The sequence below is a fragment of the Capra hircus genome, chromosome 21 (assembly GCF_001704415.2).
Source record: "Capra hircus breed San Clemente chromosome 21, ASM170441v1, whole genome shotgun sequence".
In the NCBI taxonomy this organism is placed as follows: Eukaryota; Metazoa; Chordata; class Mammalia; order Artiodactyla; family Bovidae; genus Capra; species Capra hircus.
Window position 1 is genome coordinate 43,624,525 of NC_030828.1, and position 18,720 is coordinate 43,643,244.

At 41.1% G+C, this 18,720-nt stretch overlaps 1 protein-coding gene across 5 annotated transcripts in view; it reads left to right on the forward strand.

Moving 5' to 3' along the window:
• NPAS3 (neuronal PAS domain protein 3) overlaps window positions 1-18,720 on the forward strand; it is a 959,897-nt gene that overhangs the window by 883,240 nt on the left and 57,937 nt on the right. For all 5 annotated transcript variants that reach the window (XM_018066431.1, XM_018066432.1, XM_018066433.1 and 2 more), the window contains one exon: window positions 10,174-10,292. In XM_018066431.1, the coding sequence (XP_017921920.1) occupies window positions 10,174-10,292 (119 nt within the window). The remainder of the gene's footprint in view (window positions 1-10,173; window positions 10,293-18,720) is intronic.

The following is an 18,720-nucleotide window of genomic DNA, read 5'->3' on the forward strand; positions in this document are numbered from 1 at the left end:
CCATTATCTTCCAGATTTTCTATGAACATAGGAAAAAGAAAGATATAGAACATAAACTTGTTTAGAAGCAACAAACAGCATTCTCACAAATCATTCTGAGAACAAAGCGCCCTTCACTGGCTGCCTCACCTGTAGCCCCATCCCTTCCCCCTCATTCTCTCCCAATCCCCATTTCATCACTCCCTCCTCACGTGTTTGTCTCTTAACCCTCTGGAGTCGTCTTCTCTGTTGCCCTTCTTTCATTCCCGTTGTGTCTGCTCCCATCTCTGGCAAAAGCCCACTGTTGAGCATGGCCTAGGAAAACTGCAAAGCCACTATCATCAGGGCCCCCTAGAAAACCAGTGTGCTTAGATTTGACCCATGCAACTTCTAACTGCTGTGTAATCTTATTACTTCTTTTCTATCGATCCTACTTGCTTTGCCCACATGGGCTGCTCCACAGCTTTTTTTTTTTTTTTTTAACTCTCAAAATCCTCTCCTCCTAGCACTTCCTTTATCTCCACAAACGACCTTTACTCTATTAAGTTGTTCAACCCTGTTCACATCACCTTCCTCTCTCTCTCCCCCTCCCCTCTTTCCCTCCCCCTCCAACTCACATCCATTTTTTCTTCCCCCCATTTCAGAGGCTCACCTCTCTTTCTCTGTTGCTGATGCAATATCCTTTAGGATTTAAATTCTTATTTTTTTTTGCAAAGTATTTTTATTTTATTTTACTTTGCAATACTGTATTGGTTTTGCCATACATCAACATGAATCCACCACAGGTGTACACGTGTTCCCAATCCTGAACCCCCCTTCCTCCTCCCTCCCCATACCATCTTTCTGGGTCATCCCGGTACACCAGCCCCAAGCATCCTGTATCCTGCATCGAACCTAGACTGGCAATTCGTTTCTTATATTATACATGTTTCAATGCCATTCTCCCAGATCATCCCACCCTCGCCCTCTGCCACAGAGTCCAAAAGACTGTTCTATACTAAATTCTTCAATTAGCATTTCTAATACAGACAACTTTAAACTCAGTCCTCTCAATCAATAAACATACTCAGATCTCTTTATTTTCATCACCAATATTCACCAAAGAGAAGTATATAATGTATTTACTCAACCTTTATCCCACTTTTCCACTGAAACTGCTCTCTCTAGAGATCCCCAAAGAAATGACAATGCCAATATGTTCATCTGGGAGGCTCGACTGTCTGTCCAGTTCTTAGTAACACCTCCCTTGGTTTCCTACAGGTTAAATTTTCATCCTTAGCACATCACTTATTTTAATTTTGTACTGAAGTCCAAAGGTAACGTTTCTAGCATTTTATCAGCACTGGTGCATATCTATCCAAATAATAGTTTTCTGTAAAGCTATTTAGTGATGAAGTTTCAACTCAAATCATGAGCCCAGAGGTGTGGCGCATTTACCCCAATATCCACATGACTTAGTCTCCTGTGCCACACAACCAAAACGTGGTTCTCATCACTCACCAGCGCCTTACCCTGCATCACTCTTCTTTATAGCACATTAATTACTACCAGAAACTATTACATATTTTCCCCTCCTCCCAAATGAAAACATTGTTATAAACTATCCCAGCTCATTATAGATCCTCATTACGTATTTACTGTAAATAACTGAACAAAGACTGAGCAAGCTATGACATCCAGTATGTGCTATTTAAAATACTCATTGTCTTTAGGGCTGTATGCCTAGTAAGGGCCAGGAGTTCCAGGCACAGGCAAAAAGATCAACCTTTAACAACCTGCAAGGTGCCCTCTCAGTCCATACACCTACAGGTGGAGAGAGATACTTTGTGCATCTGCGGTTGAAATCACTGCCTGCTTTTTCACCCAGTGCTGCATAACTTTCTCATCACATGGCATTGTTGTAGTTAGTCACAGAGCTTTAGAGCAATGAAAAGGCAGAATGCATATGTGTGTGTTTGCGAGTGTCTCTGTAACCAGACTTCTCTATGTGACTCCTTTTGAAAATATGGTATGTCGACAACATCTGTGCCTGAGATGGAGATTTGGCCAGAATGCTAAGAAAATAAACATGGCAGTTCAGCTCGATACTGGCAACCGGTTACTGCCCCATGGATAGGCTGCACAGAAGATGCATGTGTATGAAATGGTATATTAAAGTAAACTTACAAAAGCAAAGAGCAATCATTGCAACCATAATTTTTTCTTCCTCTTTGGGATTCTAATTTTAAAAGCATTAAAGAAGACAGCTGCTCATGCTGTGATATGTGCTAAACAGCCTGAAGGATGGAAAAAAATATATTTGTAGCTCATAATAACTATTGACCTTTCTGATATACAATGTTCTCTGTGTTAGCTATTCGGTTCTATCAACAGTGAAGATTGAACATGACTTTTTAATAGAAAACATGGGGTTTCAAGCTGCCTTCACAAAGGTGTTTATGTATTGTTATTTTGTTTTGTACTACAAAGACCAGGTCCTGATGCCCTTTGTCTGACATCGTGTTTGTCATTAAAAAAAAAAAAAAAAAAGAAGGAAGGAGAGAAAGGAAGGAAATAAAAGAAGGAAACAGAAAAGGGAAAAAAAGCCTCAACATTACTGAGTATGTTTTATATGAGGAATTGGCTCGTAACCACTTTATAGTCGTGATAAAAGCATTGCCACACTCGATCCCATACGCAATACTGGTAATGGAATCCAAGAGGCATCCCGGGAGGACGTACTATATTTTTCTCCCAGAATGGATCCCTCAAGTGGCAACATTTATAGGGAGTCTCCAGGAAGATTTAAAACCGTCGCCTGCAGTATTCAGATGGCAGGTGCTTTAGAGCACACAGCCTGCTGCCGAACGGGTCATGCCGGATGTCATATACTCTCAAAGGCCATCTTTACAATACCCAGTTTTTCCCCTTGAACTTTCCTGATGCTTAGGAGTTGTGTACAGAAACACCCACTGGTAGCAGCTTGACTCTGACACTGTGTGTATTTCCCCGGAGTGGTATCATCCAAACACCAACTGTGGAGCAGCAGGCGGCAGCTGAACGCGCTCCTCTCCCTCGGGGGACAGCCTCCCCAAGTAGCAACCCCTGCCAGGCGCAGGAAGCCTGAATGCCAACCTCATGCATTCCGATTCTCATCCCAGGCAGGCAGATACTGCCGGCGAGCTCATGCTGACAGGTGGCATGGGTTCGCAGATTATTATTGTTTTCCTCTTTTTTTTGGTGGATTATTTTTAACGTTACTTTGAAGGAAGTTTATTGCATCATTATTGAGCCACAATTATTTTCACAGCTATGCTCTAGAGTTTCAGTTAATGATTCATAAGTTTCTAAACAAAGCTAAAGACTCACAACTGAGTGGGAGCAGGAACCAACCCTAATGAGACTTCAATAAATACGGCTTTTCCATCATACTCCCAAGCAAGCACTGAAGCTGAGAGAGCTGACGGCTGAGCCAGAGGATGGCGGCCGCGATTGTATTTGCCTGATGTCCCAAAGCTGGTATAGCCTGGGAAATCCAGGAAATAATGGGCATTGCCTCCCCACCAGTGGCTGAGCATCTATGTGTGGTCTACAGAGGCCCATCACCCTCTTCAAAATTGCCCTGGTGCATGGTAGAGGACGGGCCAGTGGGGTGGAGACCAACTCTCAAAAGACAGAGAACACAGTTTTCTCTAATTCTAGGCAAAATCAGGCCAATCCTTTTTTTGCCTACCAAACCCACTGGTCCATGACTCTCAAAATAACACTTAGCAGAAAATGCTTCCTTAGAGATGAATACAAGAAAAGGACATAATGATTCCCTCTCCACAAAAAAATAAAGGCTTCTTGGGACAAGATGTTTGGTGTGAGAGAATGAAGGGCAAGGACAGAGTGACTAATTCTTCCTAAAAGAAAGCATCAGAATGTTACTTTATTCAACATGCAAAGTGACTGTCTATTTATGTAAAATGTAATCCTAGGTACTTGGGGGGAGGAAGGGGGCTGGAGAAGGGCAGGGAATGGATACAACTAAATATAAGCAAGATGTCAAGCCTGCCTTTCAAGATGTCACACTCTTGCAGATGATACTGTTGATAGCACCTTTTGCAAATTGCACGTTTAAAAAAAAAAATCAGTTGAGCATTTAGCTTTGAAAACAGAGACCCCACTTATAAAAATCAGCACTACAGGTAGCTTTCCTTACATATGTGAATTCACCATGTACTCTGGGCAATGCATTCCTTCGCAAAATCACATGAGTTTTACCCATGTGCGTGTTGTCATATTTCAAAACAAGGTCGTGATTTTTCCAAAAAAATGTTCTGTGTGGGTATTATATTATCTATCTTTGCATAACAAATCACCCCAAATACTTACAAACTTTTCTTTTAAAAGCAGATATTTCACATAGTTTCTATAGGTCAGGAATCCAGTAACAGGTTGTCTGAGTAGTTCAAGCTCAGGGCCTCTCATGAGGTTGCTATGGAGATGTCAGTCAGAGCATAGTCATCTGAAGACTTGACTGGGGAGGAAGGCCCACACCTAAGCTCACTCATGTGACCGTGAGGACGCCACCTCAGTTCCTCTCTACACTGATCTCCCCAGAGGACTGCTCAAGCGTCCCCACAATATGGCAGCTGGTTTCCATTAGAGGGAATGAGGCAGCAACAGGGAGGCCATGCTGCCTGTCATGACCGAGCCATAACCACCAAGTGTGCCACATGCTACTTATCTGAAGTAAGTCACCAAGTCTAGCCCACAGTCAAAGGGAGAGGAAGCAGGCTCCATCTTTCTGAAGGAGTACTGAAGCATCTGTAGCAATTTTAAATTACCACAGTTGTCATCCTAGATAAACATAAAATCTGCTGGGGACAATTTCTGTGAGAAAAGATTTCATTTTACCGTTGACATACTATTTTTACCACTGACCTACTACTAAGTTGAAAGTGTTAGTTGCTTAGTCATGTCTGACTCTTCGCAACACCGTGGACTGTAGCCTGGCCGGCTTCTCTGTCCATGGGATTCTCCAGGTAAGAATACTGGGATGGGTTGCCATTTCCTTCTCCAGGGGATCTTCCCAACCCAGGAATCGAACCCAGGTCTCCTGCATTGCAGGCAGATTCTCTACTGTCTGAATCACCAGGGAAGCCCTACTACTAAGTTGGGAAGATCTTATTAGATTAATGTCAATATTTAATGAATATTAGTTGCTGAATATATTAAATATATGTAAATTTTATATGTATATATATTCCCTATGTGCTATAGAGAATCAAAGTTAGACCTGTCTCCACCCTGCTGCCCTAGCATAAGAGATAAAATGAGGATACAAATAAATGTAAGAACAGTATATTGGACACATTACGAACTTTGGAGTCAGACAAACAGGTCATGTCTATGTGCTCTGCCACTGACTATCTGGGAGACTTGGATAACATGTATTTTTATTTAATGATAAAGATTTGATATTTTTATCAGTCAGTATGGGCTAAGTTAAGCTGCAATAAAAAGCAATCCCCAAACTACAACAAAAGATTTATTTCTGTAAAGATGGGCTAAAGGTTCTGCCCCCTATTGTCCTTATTCCAAGACCTAGGTCAATGGAGCAGCCACCATCTGAAACATCGATAGTCAACACAGCAGTGAGAAAGAGAAAGTAGGACCTTGTGACCAGCTCTTCTAGGAAATCCCACCTGAAAGCAGTACATGACTTTTGTTCGTATTCTTTTGGCCACAGAAAGCCACGTGATCAAACCTAATTTCCACATGGCAGAGGAAGTGCAGGGAACCTTTTGCAAGAAAAGAAATAACTTGTCACATTCTAAAGTCCTAAAGTACTACATTTCTTTTAGAGTGAATGAGGCAGCAACAAGGAAGCCTGCTATGACCAAGCCATACATGGTATCTAACAAAGTTAACAGCACATGCCAATGAAAGTTTGACTTTATCAAGAGAACTGTGAAATGGCCCAACATCTCTTCCCTAGTCTTGTGAAAGTCATTTTGGTTGTTCGCACTTTGCACAGAACATCTCAAAAAGGAAAAGATTCAATTAAGCGGTGAAGTGAGGAAAGAGTATATTTAACTTTGTATCTTAACAACTTAGTCCAATTCCACTTCTCCTTTAAAAGGAAAAATACTTTGCTAACACTTAAGGAATAACAGAGTTGTCTCAAAATGTAGCTTTTCTTTCTCACTTCCATCATGATTTCATAGCAGTTGAGGGCTCTGACACTAGTATTGCACAGCAAATATTTGAAGTATGCTAAAACGAAAGGCTGTCTTTATGCTTTGGCCTCATCCTCTTGCAGGAACCCCAAGGAGAGTCCCAAAAGTGCTCAGCATACACCTGGACCTCGGATTAGTCAGAGAGAACAGGATAGTTCCCAGCCATCACCTTCCCTCCCCCCTCACCACTGCTTTCTGCCTCTACATAAGAAAGCAGCAACTACAGTACCAGTGAGGAAATCATCAACAGAGGGGGAATAACACAGATATGCTTTCGCATTATGGTGGCATTTGCCAACGTAAAAATTATTACAACTTTTGCTATAAATTGTTCTGTACATTTCACAAAATATGCAAAAATTGACATTTCAAGAGCTGGGATCATTTAGATTTATTTAAAAGTTGAAGCCCTTGAGATTCAGCAAAAGAGAGTCTATTTCTTTATCTAGCTTTCATCTGTGTGGGTCTTGTTTTCTTTTTTTAGTTCCTTGTTTATAATTCGTAGGTCACAACTGGCCATATCTGGGCTTTGACCACTTAATCCAGTTTTACCCATCAATTTCTCCTTTGTCTCAGGCAGCGATATAACTTCTCTGAATCCCAATTTTTCTTTTTTTATCAGATCATGCAGCAATCCTGGCCTGTCTCAAAAAGTTGACAGAAAAGCTTGTGATATCTGGAAAGCACTCTAAAACGCTTTTTTGACATAGATTGGTTCCACAGTCTTTACAGAGCACCAGTCTTAAGGATACTTTTCTCATTATGTTGTCCTCTCTTCATATCCACCCAAAACACACACACACACACACACACACACACGCACACACACACACACACACACACACACACATCCTTTCTCCATGCTACAGTCATGTCACACATCACCAAGGCCAAGCTCCCTTGGTTCTCTCCCAGTAGAATGTTCATCAAAATCCATGCTTCTCACCTGAGACCCTTAGAAAGCTTCTCTTCTAAAACTACTGCTCTTATCTGTCACATGCAGATTACATCTCTTTACATGAGAGACATCCCTGTCAGAGCTGGGATAATCAGAGCGCATTTCCCAGCCCTTGAGGTCACACGGCCATGGTACATGTGTACTGGGGATTAGTTTGTTAGGTAGCCTCTGAAAGGGCCAGTGTGGCAGGTTACTTCTGCCCCTGTCCTCAGAAAGGCATGTTAAAGCAGAAGTCTTTATCAGAAATTAAACTCTTTTCTAAGTTGTCTTCTCTCCTTCTCCCTCACCGCCCTTTGCACTAAACCCCCATGCTCTTGAAAGAAAGCGTAAGGAGCAGTTATTGTTTTGATTTTCAATCTAGATTTCACTGGGGCAAAATCTGACCTCAGAATTCCTCTCACACCAGTTATCCTGGTTTTAATGAAGGCTGCTCCTGCATATTCTCAATCGCTCAGTCATGTCTAACTCTTTGCAACCCCATGGGCTGTAGCCCACCAGGCTCCTCAGCCCATGCGGATTCTCCAGGGAAGAATCCAGGCAAGTAAGTTGCCATTTCCTTCTGCTCCTGTATATATTGGCGATCTAACCCACGGGGCAGAGGAGTGCTGTATTCACTGCCCAGCCAGAGCAGGATGCAGTGTTCACCTTCATAGCTCATGTAGAGTTTGTGTCTCTCATTTCGTCCCCTAAGGGGAACCACCATTGCTGGGGTCTCTAAAGTATCCACTAAGCGTTTACCTGTGAAAGTTCCATGTACTGAAAATGATAACAATTTCTAATGATGCCTGAATTATTCACCTTCCTACAATTACGTGGTTCCTTCCTTCCTGGATCAGGGTTTCTTGGACCTCAGCCCTAAAACACAGTTCACTTTCCTGGGAAGTTGCATTTTTCCTCGGCTGTTGCAAACACAATCTCACTGAACAGAGCTGAATTCTTAAAGCTGAGTTTGTGATGTGGATTCTGATGGCTTCAACGTTAGTTCAAGTCTCTGAGGACTGGGGCCAATAAACGTGAAAGGAACCCTAGAAGGTTGGCATACTTTTCCATTTCCACCAGGATGAAAAACTGCTATAAATTAAGTCTAACCTTAAATGTATAATCTGTCCTTGGGAGGAAGGAAAAAAAGAAGGGGGGGGGGGGGGCGGGATATAGCATCTTCAAGCTCTCGGCATCCCTTACGAGAAAAATTGGTTCTAAGGGTCTCTGATCTTGTGTTTTAGTAAAATAGAACTGCACGGCTGACTGACAGTTCTGATCTAAAGCATTTACGTTTAAGTTTTGATCTCTCTGCTTTTGATTAAAACTAATGAGCTCATTTAATTCAAAATGGGAATCTCTGATAAGAGAAATAAGGTTGATGTGATTGGATTAGAGGGGCAAATTAAACTCTTAGAGCAGAAGTTTGTGCTTATATAGTGTATTAAAAAGCTGTTGGCGTATTATGGCGTGTTAGATGATGAGAAAAATTTCATAGTAATTCATATTTAATCAGAAGAAATGAAAGTACTAAATATAACATGGCTCTGCTTTTCCCTCGAGTGATAAAAAGCTGTACATTTAAAATGACATCAGATCCATGCTAAGACAAAAAAAAGGAGAAAATCTTGAGAGAGACACATAAGAAGGGACACTTGTCAGTGGTTCCATCACCCTAGAATAGAAATGCCATAAGTATAGGAAAATATAGTCAGGTGAAGGCAAGAATGATACAAGCCCCCAACCACAAATAGTAAGGCTTCTCTTATTATCTCACTCTTCTTTCATCAGAGCATCAAATTTAATATAAAAAAATAGATGTTTCTTCCCCATAGAAATATATGGAATATGTTTCAGAATTTGAAATTGAAAAGCTTGTTTTGCCCATTTTTTCTTTGTTTTTAATAGCTATTTTCTCATCTACTTAATTCTTAAATCTCTTTGTTACACATATTTCTTGACCTTCATCCTAAAGAAAATTAGTGTTCTTGTAGAGCTGCTCAAAATGTTTTGTTGTTGAAATTTTTTTTAACTTTAGAATAATAAGAAAAACTTTAAAGTATATTTTAGAAGAGTAAAATTTGAGTCTTTTTAGGCATTAAAACCCCCAAGTTAATTTCTTTTCAGGAAAGTACTTAAATGTATAAAATACCATAGAAACTTATTTCTAAACAAAATAGATTTGCATTGCCTCCTGACCTGCATAAAGGTGGTTTTGGATCAGCAAGAATGAAAGCTACAATTTTAAGTTTTATAAGTCAAAACATACTCTGCTTAATCTTAAATACATTGAAAGGGAAAGAGTAGCTGCCTTAAGAGAAGAAACTATGATTTTCTCAGAAGCAAAGAGGTAGAAACACAGAGGATGTTTTCTGTTCTGGGCTGGAGAGAAGCTGCCACTAGCAACAGCAAGAGCAAGCTGACCTTTGGAGTCGTTTTTGTTATTATCCGTATAGCCCATTCTCAGCCCTCTATCTCCAGTCGGTTGGGAAGACTTCAGGCCTCTTATTCCCCATAATGAAGGAAAATAACTCAGAAGGGCAAGGACACTGGCCAGGGTATGGCTGCCCCAATCTTGGTGGTGTCATGGTGCTCAGAACTTCCCAGCAAGCAACTGATCCAAGAAGGGATTTGCAAGGAGAACAAAAAGCAAGTCATCCTGACTCTGATCAGAAGCATCTCCACCTGAGTCTTGGTTGATCCCATAAATCTCTGGGGTCCTTCTTTTTCATGACTGTTCTCTCTGTGTGCACCAGCCAAGCCTCATGATATTCTACAATTACTATCAGACCCCACTTAGAGAGCTGCTGAAACCCAAAAAGACCTGAAAAGCTCTTGCTCAAAACCAAAATGGAGTTTCTTGGGATACATTAATTTTTCTTTTTTATTTTCTGCAAAGTAAACATTTTCTAAATGAGATAAATTGATTACTACGCTCTTAGCACCCATCAGTCATTTATTTTTAGTGAACTCAAGGATTGCCCCTGAGCAGTAGCTGAAAGGGGCTGCGCAGAGATCTAAATCATGTGTATGTATTTTTATATTCTTCAGTGGAATCAACCAGCCCCAGTCTGCTCACCACTGACAACACCCTTGAGCGTTCCTTTTTCATCCGAATGAAATCTACTCTGACCAAACGTGGCGTGCACATCAAATCATCAGGATATAAGGTAAGCTGGGTTCCAGCAGGGGTGAGACTCCTGTCTCGGGTCCATCCTAGGTCATTTGCATTGCGTGTCCCAGCTGCTTTGGGTCCACAGGATCAATACATGTGATTGTGAGCAGTGCACGGGGTTCTTAGTTATCTTCCTGTCTCAAGGCAGGGGACTCATTATATCTCACATTCTCACTTCAGACAGTGCTGGCTCGCTAAATGCTTCAACAGAGTGTCTTTTCTTAAAACACATGTTAATAATGCATCAAGTGCTTCAGCACATGCTAGAAATTCACTTTGATGGAGAAGGTGAGCCAGATTCACATTAGTCCTTAAGATGACTATTCTAGAACTACTACTATAAAAATTCTACTTCTCCCACCTCCCTCTTCCAATCCCCTCTTTCTCTTTAGAGAAAGACTGTCTGTTTGAAAAAAAAACATCTTGGCCACCAAGAGTCATACATGTAGATAAGAAAATCAGGTTGGATGTCAGAAATCCTAATTTTGAAATTACAGTGGCTGAATGTTCATTCACACCTTAGCATAGCTAGGACACTTCACATACAGAAAATATGTTTCACGCAAGAGCACAGGCCAAGTCCAGAGTCATAATCTACATTATTTTACAGTTCTAAAGTTAAGAATATAAAAGCTCTAATCTTGGGAAATTCCAACATTTCGGTTACCATAGCAACATAAATTAAGACCTATGAAATTCATGAAATGCCTTTGGCAACCTGAATCTTATCAATTTTACAACACACTAACCAATCTCTCAAACAGTATTTATTATATGAGGAGGGCGAACAAATGGAATGCACTGTGGCTGTCGCCGGCGTGACCTCTTCCCATTGGAGAGTCCAGAGCTTCCAGTAGCCCAGTTCTTGTGGGTCAGTGTTCTAGCCTTGCCAGGGATAGTAACAATCATTCTCGTCAGACTCTGAAAACCTTATATAAGTCATCAGGACAGAAGCAGCTTCAGAAAAGTCGGAGTCAGACATTTTCTTTGATATTAATTCTTCTCTGGAAAAAATAAAGCAATGGCAAAGCAGGTCTTTCTAGGGACAATCTTTAGATGGGCTGTCCCACAGCCCAAAGGGCACATGGGGAACACCCTTAATTTTTAACAGGGATCGAGGCAAGGGAGAGATAGGTACTTGGACAGCACCGGGTGCATCTGCTCCACCTACAGAGCGATTTGTAGTCCTGTGATAAAGGGTAAGTCGGAGGACAGAAAACAGACTATCTTATACCAATTTTGTATTTTCCTGCCTCACTGAAACACTATACATTTATTAGTTGTTAGCTGTGTAGTCTCAGCCAGTTTGAAATTCTATAGGCAAACTATTCGATGTAGCGATTATTGTCATGTTAACGCTAGAAAGATGCATTATTGGTATTCCAACTTTTTCCCATTTCAGTTCTTCGTCTTTCCCAGTTTGTACTGGTTTGTAGCAGGCATATCCCAGAAGGAAAGAAGGGTGGAAGGGGTGAGGTGTATTTTGAAAAAGCAATATCTAGTATAATTCAGTATCATTAGATAACTTAATTGTTTGAAAACCAACAGAAAATTGTTACTACTTTCATACAACAAACTAGAGATTATAAAACTTTGCAGCAATTTAGCTTTGCCACAGAGTAGGAGGTGTGGTAAAAATAACAACAACATAGAGAAATAGTGTGAGTTCCAGTCCATGCAAGAGAATAAGTGACTTGGGTTCTGTTGGTCTGTCCTATCATTCGGACAGCTCAGGCAACCTGTTTTGCTCCATGATCTGAAATTTCTTAAATACTGATAGAATATTCATTCATTATTTTGACAAATATATAAATATATTTGTGGAGCCTATCTGAGATCCTAAACTCAGCACTGAACAACAAAAAGTCCCTGCTAACTGCTAACAAGCAGCAAGGAAAAAGAACACAATAAGTAAATAAAGTGATTTCAGAGAGCAATGAAGGCTAAAACAGCCAACATTTGGGCTCACTACAGTATGCTGAGTGTGAGACAGTTTGTATGTCTTTGCGACTGTCCAAGAAGGAAGTATTTTCGTTGTTTCCATTTTACAGATGAAGAAACTAAGCCTCGAGATGTTAATTAAACACCCAAGGTCACACACTGGGAGGGACAAGACTGGGGTTTTAACTCTGGCAGTCTGGCTCTACATCCCCTGCACTTAGCCACAAGGCCACACTCTTAGGCGAAGAGTAAAGCAAGCTAATGTGAGGGAATGGCTGACGGGGACCACGTTCGATCGGCTCACTGAAGGTCTCCCTGAGTGACATGTCACCTGGGAGAGGTGAATGAAAAGAGCCCTCCATGAAGCCGCAAATAGAAGAAGAATGTTTCTGGAACTCCTCTGGTTTAGGATTAAGACACCTTGCTCTAAGAAGGGAAACAAAATATTAAAAAGTACAACCTTGAACATCCAGGATTAGAAGAGATTTAGAAGCTGTTCCAGTTTCTATCAAATTATATCATGTTAAAGTGATCATAGTCAAAGATCTCTCCTGGTAAATGGCACACTGCACTTGAAAATATGTGGGTTATTTTCAAATATCTTTTGATATTGATCTCTAACATAATCCCACAGTAATAAGAGAACAGACTCTATGATTTCAATACTTTTAGACCATGAAACTTCTGCACCTGGTCTTAGGCCTCTGGATATGTTCTAGGGCCTCCTAGTTTATAGTCTATGGGAACGTGTATCCTACTCTTATGTGAAAACTGTATAAATCTTTATTGTGTGGATAATGCCTTTCAGGTTTACTCTATTCTTCTACTGCTCTATACCTTCCTTCTATTAATTTCTGAGAGTCTTGCAGTGAAACTCCAACTAAAAATCTTAGTTTATCGACTTATGATAACTGTAAAACATAGTGGAACTATAGGCAACTTTGTTCTGTATTTTCCAAGTCTCCTGTAAATGTGTTAACATATTTTCATAATTTACAAAAGTAAAAAAGATGAATTATATCATGTTAAAGTGATCACAGTCCTCTGACAGTACCATCTTTCTCAACATATCCTGCGAGTCTCCATCCAGTGCTGACTTCCCTCCCCAGCACTGCTCACATGAGAGTTGCTTCATCCCCTGTTCCCCCAATAAGATGAATCACCCAGCAGATCCAGCTCTCCCCCTCCTCCTCCACAGTGAACTTCCCTCATTAATTAACCTTGTCTGGAAGTGAGTGGAAGAGCTGATGAGAAGCCGTGACATGACACAGCTGAATAACATCCCTATTTATCTGTTCATTCTCAGTAAATAAATCTAACAGCTTATAAAACATTCAAATAAAACTGGTAATCACCCCCCCACCACACAATAAACACAAATAAAAAGAAACAGCGATGATAATTTCTCCATACTCCCAATATTCTCCCTAATTTATTACCATTGTTTGCTTATTTCTTTCCCCTTAGTTAAAGATTCAAGATGTTAAGCCTTGCTCGATGCAGGTCACTCCATTTTCCTCCATTTTTTTTCCTATGACCTTGGCACATGGGCTGTTCTGACTTCCTCCGTGACTCTTCAGCGTCATCATTGTTGTCACTGACAGTAATAATGGTAACAGAAGTACCATTTACTGAAGACTGGCAGGGACTGTGCCATTTTATACTGATTTTAGCGAATCCCCACAGCTTCATATAAAAACGTCCTCTGTGCCGGGCATTGTTCAAGGTTTACATTCTTTTATGATGCCGATTTTGCAGGTGGTGAAGCTGAGACTTGCAGAGCTTCAGTACTTTGCCCACATTCATTCTTATAGATCTTAGGTAGCTCCTGAGGAGTCAGGATTGATCCAGGCATTGAAGCTCCAGAGCCCTGTCTGGTCACTGCTCTGTTTCAGTGCTTAACATATTAAGTCCAAAGAAGGGCTCGGCACAAAATGGACCTCAACAAAGGAAAAATAAATGTAATTTTTTTAAAAGAAAAACCTCTTGCTTGATTAAGACCTTCCCTTGGTATCTGAGCAGATTGCACAGCACCAGTTTACAGAGATTTACCTTTCTTTCTAGGGTATACGATGCCCACTCATATAGCCATGGTCAAGAATTCTAGCCAAAGAAGTGCCAAGCTGTATCTGCAAATCCAGGCTGACAGTGGTATATAAATTGGAGTTGCCTCCACACCCCAGGCCTCAGGAAAGCTGCCCTCTCTTCTCCAGTGAAGTTTCCCCTGCTGTGAGCTGACATTCCATGTCTCTGTCTCCATTTGCTGTGTTATCTGATGGAGTGAAAGTGTTAGTCATTCAGTCATGTCCAGCTTTTTGTGACCCCATGGACTGTAGCCTGCCAGGCTCCTCTGTCCACGGAATTCTCTAGGCAAGAATACTGGAGTGGGTAGCCATTCCCTTCTCCCGGGGATCTTCCCCACCCAGGGATTGAACCAAGGTCTCGCGCATTGCAGATGGATTCTTTATCATCTGAGCCACCATCTAGACCAGCCACTTTTTAAGCCTCAGGGGCTTTGTTGTTGTTTAAGTCTCATTGTTGGCCATGTATCTTCACATAATGGGCCTCTCCTTTCAGGTGCAGTGCATCAATATTCTACCTTCTTGAGTAGGTCTAGGTCTGGGGGAACTTCCTAGATATAGCACAGTAGGGCAAATGGAGATAATGTAATCAGGGAAATAGGGGAAGGAAGGACTCATGGGGTCGCCTCCTTACCTCCTGTCCCTTGGATGGAACCATTCCAATTTATACTCTATTCTTAAATGCCCACCAGCAGCACTGTCATTTCTAGAGTATTTATCCACATACATGATGATATCCTACCTCTCAGGGTATGGTGGAACATCCTGGTCTGGGAAACACAGGCAGACAGAGAATCTCTGTTATGTCGATACCGTGCTGAGAATGATGCCTTGAAAATCCTCAGATTTAGGAGTTCCCACTCTGACACACACAAACATTACTAACAGAGGATGGGAGAGCTCCAGATACTTAAAAATAAGCAGTTTCCCCATCTGGGATAACTTGGCTATGAATTTGCCTGTAGCTACGTGTTGAGCCAAATGATTCCTGAAATCTATCCAGCCTCGTTATAGTCTAAAGAGTCAAAGTATAAATAATAATAGTGAGAAAAAATACTTTGTAGGTTCACTAGTTTATTCAGCCTGCTGATATAATTCAGCTTTAAGAATCTTTCATCAATATCCAAACATGAAGTAACAAAAGCAAAAATTTAGAGGGTGCTAATTGGCTACAGGAAATTTTTTGTCTAGTCTAAGCCCACAAACATTGTCATGTTTTAAGTTAGAAACTTCTCTTGTTCATTTTTAAAAATTCATTGTTGTATCTGTTCTGTAGAGTAAGGCCCTTCCATTATTTTACCAGTGATTTGTTTTATTTGGGGTGTCAGAGGGGCTTCCCAGGTGGCGCTAGTGGTAAAGAATCCACCTGCCAATGCAGGAGACCTAAGAGACGTGGGTTTGATCCCTGGGTTGTGGAGATTCCCTGGAGGAGGGCATAGCAATGCACTCCAGTATTTTTGCCTGGAGAGTCCCATGGACAGAGGAGCCTAGCAGGCTACAGTCCATGGGGTTGCAAAGAGTCACACATGACTGAAGCGACTTGGCACTAGATACCTTTAAGGATTTGATGAAATCTGTAGCACCTCTCCCAAGGTAAATGTATTTTGCATCAGGAAGTTCTTGAATCACTGAAGTGTATCCAGTGATTTGGGGTTACAAAACATTATTTAATGTGATTAATCTTTGATACTTATTAAGAAATCAAGTTAGTGCATCTTCCAGAACATATTTCACCAATATTACGATAGTCATTTCCTGCCTCATTTCTCGCTCCCTTCTGTCCATTTAGTGTTAGTAATACGTACTGAAGTTCTGTGACAAAAGACATCAACTCCTAGATTACAGAAGGACAAAAAGAAGATTTCCATTCTGACCCCCACATGCACACAGAGATAATCTTCTGAAAAAGTACTTCTCAAAAATATTTTTATAAACATAATACTGACTATTAAAAGATTTGATCTGTAGTTGAGAATTATTTCCTGTGGCACATGGTCCTCTTTTGTTTCCTGTTCACTTTAGTGTGCAACAGAGTCACGCCACCAGGATTTTCAATGTCAAGCTAGGTCAGTTTTGGAATTGAAGGCTTTTCATATGCAAACATACTCCTGATTGAATGTGTATACTGACAAGACTCAAGATGATAGCAAACTAGAAGGGAATTATTACTCTTTCAATCACCTGGAATTTTAGTTCTTCGTTTAAATCTTATTAAACCGAGTCTATGATATTAAGATATCAAACCCTTCTTCTTGATCACCTGCCACTGTAATGTGCTGCCAAAATCAGTGGAATCCACCTGCTCCTATTGCTGCTGCTGCTAAGTCGCTTCAGTCGTGTCTGACTCTGTGCAACCCCATAGACGGCAGCCCACTGGGCTCCCCCATCCCTGGGATTCTCCAGGCAAGAACACTGGAGTGGGTTGCCGTTTCCTTCTCCAATGCATGAAAGTGAAAAGTGAAAGTGAAGTCACTCAGTCATGTCCGACTTTTTGCGACCCCATGGACTGCAGCCTACCAGGCTCCTCCGGCCATGGGATTTTCCAGGCAAGAGTACTGGAGTGGGGTGCCATCGCCTTCTCTGGCTCCTATTGCTATTCCTCCAGTTTAATGCCCTTTTTCCAGATCTGTCATGAGAAACCCCAAAATTACCTCCCAGAAAAATTACTTCTCCAGTCTGTCCTGAACTTGGCTCCATGGAATATCTTCCCAAAGTCTTGGTGACCATTTACTTCTCTACTCCTAAGTCTTCAATAGTTCATAGTGCCAACATATTCAAGAATCTGATCCTTGCCCACCACCATCTCCATCATAATTTCTTAGAACTCCTAATACTGATGCTCTAATAAAATCAGTCCAATCTTTCTTGAAATACATTTGCATACTCACACTGCTATCCTTTTGACCATGATATTATTTTTCCCCTAAAAATGCCTTTCTGCCACACTTCCACCTGGAGAACTTTTACTGAACCAATATGTTACCACTCAAACATCACTTCTTTTTGCATTTCTCCCAATTCACCTGTCCCTTCTCCTCTGTGCTAAAATAGCATTTTTAGTTTTTACTAAAGCTCTATGTGCCTCAGTTTTCTCACCTGCAAGATAAAACTCTTAATAGCATATAACCCAAAGAATCTTCCTACAGATCAAACGAGATAACACGGGTTCTGCTATCTTCTCTCCATTTTATAAAGCACTTTCATATAACCCCAGGTGACCCCCATGATTTTTGGTAATTATCTCTTTCCAATTTTTGAAGACAGGTTAAAAACTGAGCCATAGAAATATGAATTGACTTGTCTAGGGACATGTGAATGGTAAATGGCAAAACTGAGAGAAATATCCAGATCCTCTCATTTCAGATTCCTTCTTCATTCCCATACACTGTGATAGATCCTGGGTGCTTTCTTATTCTGCTTTCTTCCCTTAGCACCCAGCACAGTATGCTGCATGTAATTGCCATTCAGTACATGTTAGCTGAATAGAATTGCATGCTCTCTTTTTTTCTGAAATATCAATGAAAATGTTGACAGTCCCGAGTCCTATAACATACTACTAGAGAACCTGCTAATTGACATCAGTGTCTTTTAGATGTGACCGTTCGATCAGCTATGCACCCAGATGATTATACCATGATCTGGCTCACCTTCTCCACCTTGCCTACTAGGATATCATTACTCTTTACCAGTGCACCTTCTGAAAATCAGAATGTACCACATCCATAGCATTCCCTTGAGCCATCAGCTGAGAATTCCTTTTAGAAAATAGAGTCATTTTAACCTCATTTATTCATCATCACTTCATATTAGCATTTGTTGATCACCATTTTCTTTCTATTAAATCATCTTTCAAGGCTTTTTTTCTGGATATTAACATTTTGAGGCTCTATCTCTCTGCAAAGTATAACAGTATTCAATAATAACCTGCCTTCCGCTGCAACTCAGTGATATGTTAAAGATCGCTTAAAAACATGTTAAGTGTTGTTATGAGAAGACTGGTTTTTTCTTTGCCCAAGAGGCTAATTGGTTGCAATGAGTTTTAATTGTACCAAGAGAAGTTCAGCTTGGAGGTACGCCCAGCACTGGGCTTCCCGGGTGGTGCTAGTAGGAAAGAACGCAGGAGACATGAGAGACTCAAGTTCGATCCCTGGGTCGGAAGATCCTCTGGAGGAGGAATGGCAACCCACTCCAGTACTCTAGCCTGGACAAACTCATGGACAGAGGGGTGAGAGTCCATACAGTCACAAAGAGTCGGACACGACTGAAAGGACTTAGCACACACACACACGCACACCCAGCACTAATGTAGGGGACAGTGGGGTTTTGGTCTTTCTCTGGGGATTTCTAAAAGCATACACAAAATTCACCACGTAGGAGTCTCTCCTCCTAGACAAGTGTGAA